General features: G+C 38.4%; 1 protein-coding gene across 1 annotated transcript in view; it reads right to left on the reverse strand.

The window, feature by feature from the left end:
- AOAH (acyloxyacyl hydrolase) overlaps positions 1 to 15596 on the reverse strand; it is a gene marked incomplete at both ends in the record, with an annotated part of 177061 nt that overhangs the window by 152013 nt on the left and 9452 nt on the right. The window contains one exon of the mRNA XM_079711786.1: positions 9394 to 9489. Coding sequence (XP_079567912.1) covers positions 9394 to 9489 — 96 coding nt within the window. The remainder of the gene's footprint in view (positions 1 to 9393; positions 9490 to 15596) is intronic.

The raw sequence follows: 15596 nt of genomic DNA on the forward strand, positions 1-15596 counted from the left end.
GATATACAATGTTCTTGGATTGGAAGAATCAACATTGTGAAAATGACTCTACTACCCAAATCAATCTACAGATTCAATGCAATCCCTATCAAACTACCAATGGCATTTTTCACAGAACTAGTACAAAAATTTCACAATTTATATGGAAACACAAAAGACCCGGAATAGCCAAAGCAATCTTGAGAACGAAAAATGGAGCTGGAGGAATCAGGCTCCCTGACTTCAGACTATCCTAGAAATCTCCAGTAATCAAGACAGTATGGTACTGGCACAAAAACAGAAAGATAGATCAATGGAACAGGATAGAAAGCCCAGGGATAAACCCACGCACATATGGTCACCTTATCTTTGATAAAGGAGGCAGGAATGTACAGTGGAGAAAGGACAGTCTCTTCAATAAGTGGTGCTGGGAAAACTGGACAGGGACATGTAAAAGTATGAAATTAGATCACTCCCTAACACCATACACAAAAATAAGCTCAAAATGGATTAAAGACCTAAATGTAAGGCCAGAAACTATCAAACTCTTAGAGGAAAACATAGGCAGAACACTCTATGACATAAATCACAGCAAGATCCTTTTTGACCCACTTCCTAGAGAAATGGAAATAAAGACAAAAATAAACACATGGGACCTAATGAAACTTAAAAGCTTTTGCACAGCAAAGGAAACCATAAACAAGACCAAAAGACAACCCTCAGAATGGGAGAAAATATTTGCAAATGAAGCAACTGACAAAGGATTAATCTCCAAAATTTATAAGCAGCTCATGCAGCTCAATAACAAAAAAACAAACAACCCAATCCAAAAATGGGCAGAAGACCTAAGTAGACATTTCTCTGAAGAAGATATACAGACTACCAACAAACACATGAAAGAATGCTCAACATCATTAATCATTGGAGAAATGCAAATCAAAACAACAATGAGATATCATCTCACACCAGTCAGAATGGCCATCATCAAAAAATCTAGAAACAATAAATGCTGGAGAGGGTGTGGAGAAAAGGGAACACTCTTGCACTGCTGGTTGAATGTGAATTGGTACAACCACTTTGGAGAACAGTATGGAGGTTCCTTAAAAAACTACAAATAGAACTACCATATGACCCAGCAATCCCACTACTGGGCATATACCCTGAGAAAACCATAATTCAAAGAGTCATGTACCAAATTGTTCATTGCAGCCCCATTTACAATAGCCCGGAGATGGAAACATCCTAAGTGTCCATCATCGGATGAATGGATAAAGAAGATGTGGCACATATATACAATGGAATATTACTCAGCCATAAAAAGAAACAAAACTGAGCTATTTGTAATGAGGTGGATAGAACTAGAGTCTGTCATACAGAGTGAAGTAAGTCAGAAAGAGAAAGACAAATACCATATGGTAACACATATATATGGAATTTAAGAAGAAAAATATGTCATGAAGTACCTAGGGGTAAGACAGGAATAAAGACACAGACCTACTTGAGAATGGACTTGAGGATATGGGAAAGGGGAAGGGTAAGCTGTGACAAAGCGAAAGAGAGGCATGGACATATATACACTACCCGTAAGGTAGATAGCTAGTGGGAAGCAGCCGCATAGCACAGGGAGATCAGCTCGGTGCTTTGTGACCGCCTGGAGGGGTGGGATAGGGAGGGTCGGAGGGAGACGCAAGAGGGAGGGGATATGGGAACATATGTATATGTATAACTGATTCACTTTGTTATAAAGCAGAAATTAACACACCATTAAAAAAAAGTAATGACTTTTTGATACATGCTACAACATGGATGAAGTTAAATACATTATGCTAAGTGAAAGAAACATATTTCTACGATTCCATTTTCATGAAATGCCTAGAATAGGCAAATTCACAGAGGCATAAAGTCGATTAGTGGTTGCTTAGCGCTGGGGAGAATGGATGTTTGGGAGGTGATAGCTAAGGGGCATGGAGGTCCTTTTTGGTATAATGAAAATGTTCTAAAATTAATGGTGTCGATGGATGCAAAACTCTGTGAATATACTAAAAACCACTGAATTATACACTTTAAATGAGTGAATTGTATGGCATGTGAATTAAATATCAATGCAACTGTCATAAAATAAAAACAGCACCCCTTGGGTGCGTCTCTTTAGGGGTGTCAGAAAAGCTCTGATGTCCCAAGTCTCAGACACCAGGGTTTCATCACCGGCTAACTGGCTTCTGACCTTGGTCAGGTTGCTTCCCCTTCTCGGTTTCAGTTTCCTCATCTGAAAAATGTAGGAGTAGGATTCAGTTCAGTTCCCGTCACTGTCTTGGAAGCTTGGAGGATTATGTAACTGACATTCAAAATTACGTGAACTTGCAAAGCACTTTGGAAATGAGTTTCCAGTATCGTTAATGTAAAACTAGTTTAGCCGAGAGCAGAGCAATTTAAAAATCGACACCATGGTGTTCTTTGATATACTTGCAGTGCTGCCTGAAAGGCAGAGAACATTTTTCTTTTTTCTGGTAGAATAAGAGGTGTTTCCATGTGTGTGTGTGTATTTCTTATAGAACATTATTTTGCTCAAGTTGAAGTGAGTGGCAGCAATGTTCTCCTCACCCTCTGTGCAGGGCCATCTGAACAATTAGTTTTCTCAAACAGATTCTGTGATGGTTAAGAATGAGAGGCTCCTGCAGAGATGGCTAATGTGGGACAAGAGATGGGCCTCTGAGAGCTAAACTCTAGATCAACACAGAAGGGTGCAGAGACGAGAGAGGCAAAGTCTCTAGAAAAAGCCAGACAGGGCCCAGTCAGCCATGGTCCGATGGTAACCTGTTACTGCTACAACTGAAGAAAAGACTGGCACTAACAGAGTGCTAGTAACCTATCTGATGTAAAATGTATACAGTTAAACCTTGCCCGTGACCAGGAAAGTACAAGAGCATTTAATTTCTACAGAATCAAAAGGACTTGGAACAGCATAGGGAAAAAAAAAAGGATGGCCATTCCCAAGGGCAAAGGAAGGTTAAAAAAGGAACAATAGGTGTATCCACATATGTGGGTATAAATAAAACCTAGAACATCCCAAGTTGTAAGTCACTTTTATGTTTATCATCGCTTCATTTCTCATAAGAAACTTTTGAGGGGGTGGTTATTTTTACCCTCATTCTATGGGAAGGAACTTTGAGGTTTAGAGAGATAAGGCTGCCCAAGAGCACAGTGGTTCAGTAAGAGATTAAAGTCTTCTACCCCAAAAGCCCAAACTATCTGTAGTATGCATTTCAACGTACTTAGGACATTTTATTTGATGCTTCTACCTCAGGTATGGCAGGTACACACTAACTACTCATTAGAAATTTGCAGAACAGTGAGGTGAATGGACCACTGAGATAGTTTTGTAGCTACGTGTTCTGGGCTGCATGTAGATTTTCAGAACCTACAGAATGTGAGGAGAGCTGCCTTCCTCATTTTAAGACGACATGAGTTTTTAGCTATCATACTCCATGGAGACAAGATTTCTGCACAGGTGACCCAAGAAACTGAAATTCTAGCAAGAATCCGAGGGCATATGAGTCTACTGACCCCTAGTGAGAATGATTCCATTAATCATTTTTCCATTAACAATTCTGAGATCCTTCCAAGGTGTTTACTAGTGAGAGCCAGAGGCAAATCCAGTGGGTGAAACTGAAGGTCAGAAATACTTTGCACAATTCGAAAAAATTGTCTTTCCAGGCATCAGAAAGGCCCGCATGATTTACTGAGTGATTATTCTCAAGAATGTTGCTTGCATGGTTTCTCTGCTAAGGTTATGTTTTATATACTTGTTTAGCTGTGGAGATAAAAGCAGTACTACTTAAAAATAATTTTTAAAATAATAACTGTGTGTTGCTGTGCATATTTTGACTTCCCCTCTCTTCCATTCTCACCAGACAGAAGGCAATACTGGGTGCAGGCAGTCACTGTGGACCAGGCCTATTATGTTTTCTAGAAGGAGAAATCTTTAGCTAAGGGTCAGACTATCTTTGTCACCCTATACAATTCATGTGACCTTTCTGTGCATTCTTTCTTATCCACAAAATGGAAACAGTAACGCCAAGCCTGCCCTTATGTCTGTCAGGTGAAAGAGCCTTTAATCCGAACTGAGAACTTTATTTCTATCTAGAGGTGAATATTAATTAATAAAATGAAAATAACTCCAAATAGCCTTATTAATCCTTTGAAATTCCTCCAATTAAAAGGTAACCCTCCACTGAAAAACTGCAATACCAACTTTCCTTCCCTTGGCAAAGTGCTAGCTTCTATTTTACCAGCATCTGACTTTTCAACTTCTCATTTTACCTCAGCAGACTAAAATTTTCTATTATGAGTCAAAAGGAACCAAAGTGGAACCTTGAACACCAGCAATCTTGGTTCATGTTGTTTTCTATTTTGCTGGTACATTGGGACAGGATCATCTGAGAAATAAGATTTTTACTCAGCCTTTCATCTTTGAACAACACAACTTTGCTTAAAAAGAGAAAATCAAACTCAAGGTAAAAATGGTGAGATCTGTCAGTGTGGTCTACTACACAGAAATGACAACAATCAAAACAAGTCTTAATGATGATTATGACTTTTTAATTTTTCTTCCTTTTTATAAAACGGTAATAACATTCTTCTTTCTCTAATTCAAAGATGTGAAAATATAAAGTAAGGTTTATAATAGATTTTGAATGTCCAATAAAAATGGGGATGGATAAATAAAATATGGGACATTTATATGGTGAAGGACTATAGAATAATTAAGAGGCTTGACCTAAGTCTATATATGTATTGACACATATAGATCTCAAAAACATAATGGTGAGTGAAAAGCAGAAGTTGCAGAGTTGTATATACAGTAAACATTGATGTGAAACTACAGTCCCCACAAGGGAGGATTCTGGAAAGATGATGGTGGAGGCAGCAGAGTTTTGGAATTTCACTGAATCTCTACAAAAAAAAATAAAATAAAATAGAACTTCTAGATAGGAAAACCAAAACGCCATGGACGATACTTACAACAAAACTAGATATCTCCACGAGCCCCAGAATACAATTAAGGCAATGATAAACCACTCACAATCATGAGACTTAAGGGTTATCAACATCAGTGTGGGAGAAAGTAAAGGAAAGCAAAGGGATGAATAGCAGAATCTCCACAATAGCCCACAGGTATTGACGACAAAGTATGGTGGGCCAATGAAGAACATCAGCTGAAACTGGGAGGGGTTTTGCCCACTGCAGTAGCAGATGAGTGCAAAGGACTCAAGGTTATAAGGACTAAGGGATTTGAGTGGTCAGGCATTTACAAATTCTAGAAATGATCTACCAGACCTCCCTTCCAGGACAGGGTCCACGCTGAGGGGAAACTAGTGGGTTTGGAATCAAAACTGAGTTGGATAGAAGCAAAGTAAAGAGAAAATCCAGGTAAAAGTGTGCAGAGGGACAGAATCAGAAAATTTCAAAATGAAAGCAGCCATGTGTTTATTTACTTACTTTTTAACACTACACAAAAACAATAGAAGAAGGAGTTCTGTGCATTTGGAGAAGCTACCCTTAGCCACTTCTCTTTCTAAGAGTTTTTGAAAACTAATTTCACATAAAAATGAGCAACAGATATGTATCTAGGTCAACTCCCATACAAAGTAATTATAAGAAAAAAAAAAGAATAAGGAACAGAATCACATCCTTACAGATAGCAAAAGCACGCCAGAAAATCATGCCAAAAAAAGGATTAAAACATAACAGTATTTCAAAATGAGTGAGAAGCATTAATAAAATAGTATAAGATATGAAAGAACAACAGAAATCAGAATTGGAAAAACTCAGGTATGGAATAAAAGAACTCAGGGAAGAAAACAAGATTATAAAAGTAATGAAATCTAAATTAGAATGAACACAAGAGGAAGGGAATACAATAGCTGATGTTTTAAGAGAAATAGAATATGAAAAAGAGGAAAACTTTCAAGATAAAAAATAAATGAAGTGATAAAAAGTATTCATTCAAGAGATAGGCAAAATCGTGAATACAGGCAAAGAAGATTTAAAATATGGTTATTAGAAATCCCTGACAAAGAAAACCAAATCAAGGAAACTGACCAAATACTAAAAGCTTTCCTGAAATTATAAAAAATGTATTTGAAACCACATATTAGTTTCAAAATGAGAGAATAAGAGCACACTGCATGCCTGAGAACATCAATATACAACAGCCGACACCAAGACATAGTCTAGTTAGATGACTAAATTTTATAGAAGAACAAAAAATCCTTTGAACTAGGCAAAAACAGCAAGTGACTTATAAGAAAAAGAAAATTAGATTATCATTAGGCTTTTAAATAACACATTTAAGACACTTAGGGAAAGAAACTGTGCCAAGGGTTTTTTTTTGGTTTTTTTGGCCACACTCTGTGGCATGTGGGATCCTAGTTCCCTGACCAGGGATTGAACCCGAACCTCCTGCAATGGAGGTGCGGAGCCTTAACCACTGGACTGCCAGGGAAGTCCCTGCCAAGGATTTTTATATCCGGAAAAATACTGACTTTCTAATATAAAGGACAAGCCAGCTTGTTATCAACGTGCAAGAATTCAGGGAATATTGTTCCCATGAGTCCTTCCTGAGGAATGAATTTTAGACAGCACCTCAACTAGAGAGACATCTGCATAAGGGCTGGTGGTGAACATCAATCTTATAGTTGCTGATGGAACTAAAACTAAATGAAGATGAAAAGGAATGTATATATTGTACGTAATGGCCATATACTCAAATAATGGAGAAATGAGGTTGTCATATGTGTAAAGAAGGATAGGTAAATGAGTAATTATGAGATATTTTAATTCTATCAATCCCCCTCTCCTTGAGAGTTAGGACTTTGAGTGTGGAAAGAAGATACAGATATGATACAGAAGAAACTAAGAAAAAAAAAATCCTGCAGTCCTGAATTTGAATTTGAAGTGTCAGAATGAACTCATATATTTTATATTAAAATAATATATGTAAATGTATATATGTATATTTTCTATCACTGTCAACAGAAGAAGTCTAGAAAGAATGACCAACTGAGTAGCAATGACATTCCTATGCACCCAGATCATGGTCTTAATACTATTTCCCACTAAAAGAAACCAGAGCTTCTAAGAGAAATGACTGATTTCAAGCCTGGGATTGGAAATGTACAAGACAGGCTGGAACAACTTGTCACACTAGTTAGTGAGGAAGCTACAAAGACTACTTAGACTTATGTCAAAAGGACCCAGAAGCCAACTTGAAGAAGTTCCTACTGGTCAAAGATGAGAGAATTTGAGCTTTAAAGGGATAATAATTGAAGTAGTCTGAAACTCATCAAATGTGTATAAATTCATGAGTTCATAATGATACTTTAAAGAAAACCAAGTGACTACTTTGGGATGACACTACAAAGGCAATGAGTTATTGGAAAACTGGCAAGTAAAACAAAAGAATCAAGCATTTATCCTGCCTTTCTTAGAATGAACAATAGTACCATTAGGAACTGTGGGGGAAAACATCCCTAAACTATGATGATGATAAGGGAAACTGTCTCTAATATATTTCAACTACTAAAGGAAATATAATTGATAGATTAGAATAGCACCATTTTGCAACCTCCAATGAACGGATAGACCTAGTCATAGAGCATCAACAGCTGCTAATATCACAAAAATAAAAAAGAGAAAACCACTTATGATGGCCTCCTGTTGAAAGAAAACACCATCACTTATAGCCTTGCCAAAGATATCAAACTGGAGTCTCATCAAGCCTCTGGATCTAGCTGCCAATTTTCAGGAAATACAGGGCACAGAGAAACATATTCAATCATACCACAGGGATGCCATCAGCAAAATGCAGAAACTCTACATGACAGATACCACAGCTAAATTACAAGGAAAAGGAAGGGATGGAAAGGAAACTGGTAGATTAAAATCGACTTAAAAGACATATCAAAAATTTAAAAACTGGGCAAGACTATGGTGTCTGGAGATACGCAGTTGGGTGATAAAGCTGTAAAGCAATACAAGGAAATGAGTATAGTGATCTTCAGGATGTTGTTTTTTTAGGGGGGAGGAGGAATTTATGATGGGTTGGGGCATGTGGATGGGACTTTTGGAGCAGCTACCTATCTGTTCCTTCCTGATCTGTGCTATGTTTACAAGGGTGTTCACTTTTCAATAACTGATAAAGCTCTAAATTTATTTTGTGTGTGTTTTTAATTTATTTCCTTTTACCAAAAAAAGGTTAAAAAATTATCCACAGACAATACTACACATAGTCTATGGATTCATACAAGTGAATGTAAAAGTATAAAATTTGCCAAACCCAATGCCCATCAAGTTCCTATGAATGGTTCCATCTAGGGAGGTGGTAGGAAAATGTAACTGGGAGTGGGGGAGGCCAAAGGGCGTTTCAAGTTTATTTGTTACCTTCTAATTCTGTGAAAATATGTCAAAGTCTTAGCAATGGTCAAACTGGGACATTGCAAACACATGTATTTGTGTATTATCCTCTCCCAGTCTTTATTTTTGAATTCTAAAAAAATGAGCTTATGAGTATACATTGAGACTGCATGCAATAAATTTTCCGAAAATGTTTTGATGCCATTGACACAACGTCTGTTAAATCAAATATAAAATCGTCATGAGTCCAACTACCTTACTTAAAAATAATAATGTAGGCATCTTTGAAGAATTAGTTCCTTAACATTAAGTGAATGAAAATTTGACTCTCAAAGAAGTTTATTCATTGTGATTGTACACCTAACAGTATTCTATAAGAGAAATAGCGTCAATATTTTCTTTCTGCTGAGAGTGTAAAAAACTATACAATTTGTTTAAACCACCAATCATTTCCTTCTTTTGCAGGATGTGTAAAGGATTTTATAGGGATCCAGTTCAAATAAATGGAATGTCCCCAGATTATTTTCCCATTTGGAGTTTTAAGATCCATTGTCTCCTCAGCCGAAATAAAGCTCTGTGTTAGAAAGGAGGTGCTTGCATCTGAGAATGTGTATGTGGTTAAATTAACATAAATCATTGAAAATTATTCATTCATAATTTTGACCTTCTTGGTACTTAAGGCCATGATCACCAGGTGGGCAAATCATTATAAATGTGACACATAAAACAACAATCGGCCATTCTACATTTTATTCCCTAAATGTCCATAACAATCTCATTCTGCTATGAGAGAAAATGAATGTCGGGGGAAAAAATTGCCTCAAGTATTTTTTTGTGTCTTCCTTTTAATTTCTATGAGCTCCATAAGAATATCAACTCACAGAAATAACACAATCAGATCCTCCTCTGTAAGCACACGTAGGGTATAAACTCACTCATGATGGCTCATGAATGAAAAAAAACGCAGACCCACAGCCAAGTGAGCCTTTCTGTATTTACCAGGCAAGTAGCTGCACAGTCTCTCCATTGAGGTCTGGACCGTTGAGTTGTGAACTTGAGCAAGCTGTTCAATCACAGACACCACCAGCACACACCCTGCAAGGGAGCAGAAGTCAGCCATGTCACATGGAAAGCTGTGCTGGAGAGTTGGGGCAAAGAAAGGGGATATATGTGTGTCCTTAGAAACACAAACCTTTCTAAAACAGAGAACTTTTCTTTGCCATGCTTTTTATAATCAACCATGTATGTAAATGCACTGAGTTGTAGTGAAATATGAAGTGTGGTAAGAAGATTGTGTATTTGGGGGTCAGAAAGACTGGTTATCAGCTTATCTTTGTCACTTGTAAGCTATGTGACTTCGGGGAAGTAATTGAATCTTGCTTTATTTCCATTTCTTTTTGATCACTATCTCCTGTAAATGGGGAGACAGCGCACGGAAGACATTTACAGGAGTTAGTGCATGGAAGACAGCCAGCACTGAGGAGAAGCTCAGTGGACAGTGGCTCCTCTCCTGTCCCCTCTCCTTCCCTTCTGCAGGACAGCTTCACTGTGAGTAAGATCATTCTCACCCTACACATTCTCAGCCCGTGACCTAGGGTCAGATTTTTAATTGTGGAAAAGCAGTGGAAATTGTCCAACATTTGGAGTCAGAAGACCTGGGATTGAATCTTGCCCTTGAATCCTGGACTTACCACCCATCCTTTCTAAGCCTTGTTTTCCTTACTGCAAAGTAAATAATTTTCCCAAAGGGCTGCTGTGATGATTAAATGAAATAAAAGTGCAAGTGAAAGTGCCTTTGAAATCATACACTATTGTGAAATATTATTTTACCTCCCAGCTATAAAGCACTCTGCTTGAAAGCATGTACCAATATAATAAGTGTCTAGAAGGAACCTTGGATTAAATTAGGAATATATTCTTTAAGCTACTTTGATGTATGATAAGTGTGAAGGCTCAGAACTGCTAGGCTAATACCCCTAGAAGTTTCTATCACCAGCCTTGATCTCCTAAACTGCTAGGGAAGCCCAAACCTCCTTTGTCCAAAGGGAGGGGACTCTTCTATACACAAGGGGTTGGTTGGTCAAAGATCAGTAAGCCTGAGAAGAAATTGTTAGGCTTCATTTGGATAGGAGGAGTAGCACTTATTGGCAGAGGTCGGTCTCCAAGGAGGCAAAAGAAGGATTACATCCAAAGTAAAGAAGTTCCAGGGTGCCTGGCCCAGAAGTATGCTCACTCTTATCCACCTGCTCAAGGAGCTGGGGACCCAAGTTCACATGCAGTGTCATTAAAACCAAATTCCCACTAGGAATCCTTGAGGGAAAGTGGCTGATAACAGATGTGAATAGTATAATTGGGCATTTCTTTAAACCTCCCATAAAATGAGAGACTGCCAACAAAGAGGGAGAGATTTCCACCTTTCTAGACACTGCCACACCTGACCAGGCTCTGGCCTCATTTGTTCTGTACCCTCTGGTAACGCTGGGCAAAGCTGGGCTCACCAAATCTGAGATAGTTTGATCTTGATAACCATAGTCTTACTGCTCTGGGAGCACCTACTTCTGGGACATTTATCAACATCAGTTACCAAGGTTGATTGGATGTGCCTTTAACCTAATCCATGCATTGAGGGTTTTATTACATTGCAATGAATTCAGTAGCTGATACTTATTAGCACTTTACAGCCTAAAAAACATTTTCATATATATTTTGTTTTATTTTAAAAGTAACTTTTCAGAAAAGATAGATGCAATGCAATCTCATTTCAGAAAAATTTTAAGATACACAACAGTGTAAAAAAGATAAACATCATTTAAATCACCCAGAGATAAACCAATTTCACTTTTGTTTTAAATATATAAAATATGTTTAATATATGGGAATATTTTCAACATTTATAATGCACTATTACACCTTGATTTATGTCCCTGCTAATCACCTGCTAAGTTAGTGGAGCTAAATACATTTTAATAACTGCAATTTAAAATAATTATAAGTAATTATACTGCAATGTGACAAGAGAATGCAATGTGGTATAGTTGAAAAGGGAGAAGCTTTGGAATAAAAAATAAACTTTTTTTAAAAAAACAAGGTTCAAATGCTGGATCAGTCACTTAAAATGGTGTAACTTTGAACAAGTTACCTACCCTTCTGGAGCCTCTTTTTAAGAGTTTAGAGTTAGAGCGTAAGTTCCTTGAGGGCAGGAATGGGGTCTTAGTATCTCTAATTTTGAGTGCCTGACATAAGAGCCTGGTTTGGAGGAAGGAGATAAGAGATGTTGGCTGACTTGCAGCCAACTGACTGGAGAACCAACCGAGGGACACTTCTGTTGTCACTTGCTCGGGACCTCCATAGGAAACGGTTAATGGATGCAACTGAATTTGTGTTCTGGCTCAGTCATCCCACTGATGACTTTGCTTACTCTTTGTTCCATCTCATTACAGGAAAAGGCTCCACTTTTCATCCTGGTGTGAAACAACCAGCGCCCTCTCTTAAGTCAACCAGCAGATTCTATAGCAAATGGTCATGATGTGCAGCTCAGAATCAAAGAAGAACGCAGTGGAGATTGGGTTGAGACCTTGAATAGCAATCACTTCATATGGAGTCTTATCAATGAGTTGCAGCATTTGGCACCCAGAATGGACTTGAAACACAGGTATGTATTTATTTTCATCCTTGGAGTGGAAGGATGAATGCAAAGAGAATTGTGCTGCTTGAGACCAACCTGCTTCTTTGTACTTACAGATATGGGCTTTTCTTTCACTCAGAGCAATCCCAAGGACTCATGACTTTTGTGGCTCCTTAGCACTGCTGGCTAAAATTGGAAATCATTAGATAAATAAGAAGGAACCAAAAAAGTCAGCTGTCTCTGAAGATAGGGTGGATCTTGCCACTACGGCCACTCTGCCTAGTGAAGAGTTATTATGATCAAAAGGACCCTGCAGAAAAGCAGGTAATGGGGCTTGAAATATGTAAACACCCATGTTGGGCTCAGCTTTGATTCGAGTCCTGCTCCCTTGGACATCCCTGCCCATTTCCAGCGAGCTCATCTCCCATTGGATTGTTAATTTAGGGTCTGCACTGAGGTGCGTCCTGAATCCTTTAGCAGCAAGAATGGAGAAATTGACTTTGCTATAGTTTCTAATAAGAGCATTTACTGTCTTGACAGGCTAAAAAAATTTTTTTCCTTGGAGAAATGCATATGCAGAGTAATTCCTCCCATTATAGACTATTCTCTGGCTGCTAATAAAAGGCCTGGGTCTGCTAAAGCAAGTTTGTCCAAGCAACTGTTCATTAAGGAAGTGATGAGAGTGGGTGAGAACTACGTATTTTGCTCAGTGGTCACTATCTGAAATCTCCCATATGGAAAATCTCTTCTCACCTGGCAAGTGAAAATAATGAGTATAATAGAAACAGACACCCCTGATATTGTAGGAAAAGAAGCAAATAGGCCAGAATAAAAACACCTGCCACAGCAATCTGCTTCTAGACACACATCTCAGGTAGACTGCAGACTGTACCACGGAATCCTTTTGAAATGAAACAGAACTCTTGAAACTCTAATTATAATCATATCTGTGCTGGCTGGAAACTCAGCCAACTGCAGAGAGCAGTCTAGTAGATTTCTCATTTGTCTGAAGCCTACACTTCATTGAGAAGCCTTGAAAGCACCTGGCAGTTGTCAGAACCAGGATCGACATGACTACACTCCATTTTTGACCCTGAGTCAGGGCATAAATAATTCATCACATGGCTAGAATGTTCTCTGCAGATTTCAAAGGGTTTTGCATACATTATCATCTCATTCAAACTTCTGAACAACTCACAGATGTAGGAATTACTGTTCTTATTGTATAGACCAGCAATCGGAGGCTCAGAGAGGTTAGATGCCTTGCCAATTATGTAGCTAGTGAGCAGGGGAGCTGGGACTGGAACACAGTATGTATTGAGTCCAGGCACCATGCTGAGCTATAAGTACATGCTGAGAACAAACAGATATGATTCCTGCCCTCTCAGAGATCATACTCTATTAGGGAAAAGTGATTGTAAACATGTAAGCACACATGCAGTTATAAATAATTTTAGGTACTATGAAGAAAAGGAACAAGGTGAAGTAACAGAGGGCAACAAGGATGAGGTGGTATGAACATCAACTAGAGCTGATAGAGAGAGAAGGCTTCTCTGAAGAACACACACAAAAATGGCTCATATAATGGAAAGGAACAAGCAGGGTGAGCAGCCAGGCAGGCTTTGTAGGTAGGAGGAGCTGGTGCCTACCTTATGGCAATGAGACTGGGAAAACCTGACATTAGGAGATGAGGTGCAGGCACAGGTGGAGGTCAGGTCTGTGGCTTCTGTAGATGGCAAAAGAGGTAGGGATTCAACCTGAGAGGAATGGGAAACTGTGAATGTGCTTTGTGGAGAGGGCTGCTGCTATTTGATCTGTGTCTTTACAATATCATGCCGGCTGTCAGGAGGAGGAAGGATCTTGGGGGCAGAGAGATGAAGAAGGAGGCTATTTTTGTCCTGGAGAGAGGTGACTGCTGATTGGATAGAGTAATGAGTGGCAGTGGGGATGGAGGAAAATGGGCAAATCTGGAATCTGTTATGGAGGCTGACCCGATTGGATTTATTAATAAATTGATGAGAAATGTGAGAATCAAGGATGACTCTTGTTTCTGGCTTAGGCCCTAGAGAAGCGTAAAGCACAGGTTTTAGAGTCACACCACACCTGGATTTGGGCCCCTGCACCCCTGTTGGACCAGCATGACATTATCAAGAGCATTCCTCACCTGACCCCTCCCTCCCCACCCAATGCCCCTCCACAAACACCTAAATTCTGTTCTCAGATTTCGCTCATCGGGTGGGAGCAGAGGATATAGTTTTATATGTTGTAATTCTAATCAACAACTTTTATCCCAGATCTTTCTCATGTTGGTGAAGAGAAAAGGAAATAAGAAAGAAAGGTAGGAAAACAATCACCCAAAATGATCCTACAGCCAACTTTGTTTCCCTGAGATATTAGTTATCAAGCCAGAGATGGCAGCACACAGCCCAGGTATGAACACTGCAACTTCACTTTTTCTTCTGCATCCTACTCTCAGTCTGGACATGGATAGGGAGAGTGGGTAGGAGAAGAAAAGAGAGTGGAAGGGAGGAAAGAGAAGGGAGAAGTTATGGTACAGCAGAGACTGAAGAATTTGTGGTTCAGACAGACCTGGGTTCAAATCTTGCTTCTATTACTTATGAGCTGTTGTATTTGGCAGGATGGTTAAACTCTCTGAACCCAGATTTTGGTACCCACAGAATAGAATAATAAAGCCCTCTTGTGTGGTACATTAAAAATGGCCACAGACTTTTTATACTTCCTCCCATGAAGAGGTGATATCTATTTTCCAGGCTTTGAATCTGGCCTTGTGACCTTGCTTTGATCAGTAGAACATAGAAGTGAGAGCATGTCAGATCCAAACCTAGACCTCAAGAGGCCTTGCATCTTCCCTTTTGCCCTTTTAGACCTTCACAGCCATGAGCTTGAGCTAGCCTGCTGGAGAGGCTACATGAAGGGAAACCCCAGTAACAGTATGCCAACTACCAGATTCGTGAACAAGGCCATTCTAGATATCCAGCCCCTCTCATTCTACCATCTACCATGCTCTAGAGTGCAAACCAATGGTTTTCAAACATTTTGCTCTGAACCCCCAAAAGAACTTTGAAAAACTATGTATGATTCTACATTTTAATGGATGTTAAAATATTATTAATGGATGTCAATTTCATTAGTTGCAAAATTCCAGGAAGATTGTAAATATTATAATAGAAATATTACATTAGTCTTCTATATGTTTCTAAAGGAATCTAAATATTATAGTGACTTATACCAACTCTCATCTACTTTAAAAAATATATGATCAAGTTCTTTTTCACAGTGAAAAATATACTTTGATAATTCCTCTCCTTGAATTCGTATTTCAATAAAAATCTACTTCATTGAATTTTTATTCCACTAGAGTTTTATCCCAATGTAATGTATTTTTATTGTTGGAAGTATTTTTTCACACTATTATACTTCTTAACACTAAAAATATGTATAAAATTTAAATAAAAACTTTAATTTCTTAGGAATAAAACCCTAGAAGTACTTTAAAAATTCTTCTGGATAGAGTTTTCTTTATTAGCAAAATTAACTTATCTAAGCAATATGTATT

Source organism: Hyperoodon ampullatus (assembly GCF_949752795.1).
Source record: "Hyperoodon ampullatus genome assembly, chromosome: 9".
In the NCBI taxonomy this organism is placed as follows: Eukaryota; Metazoa; Chordata; class Mammalia; order Artiodactyla; family Ziphiidae; genus Hyperoodon; species Hyperoodon ampullatus.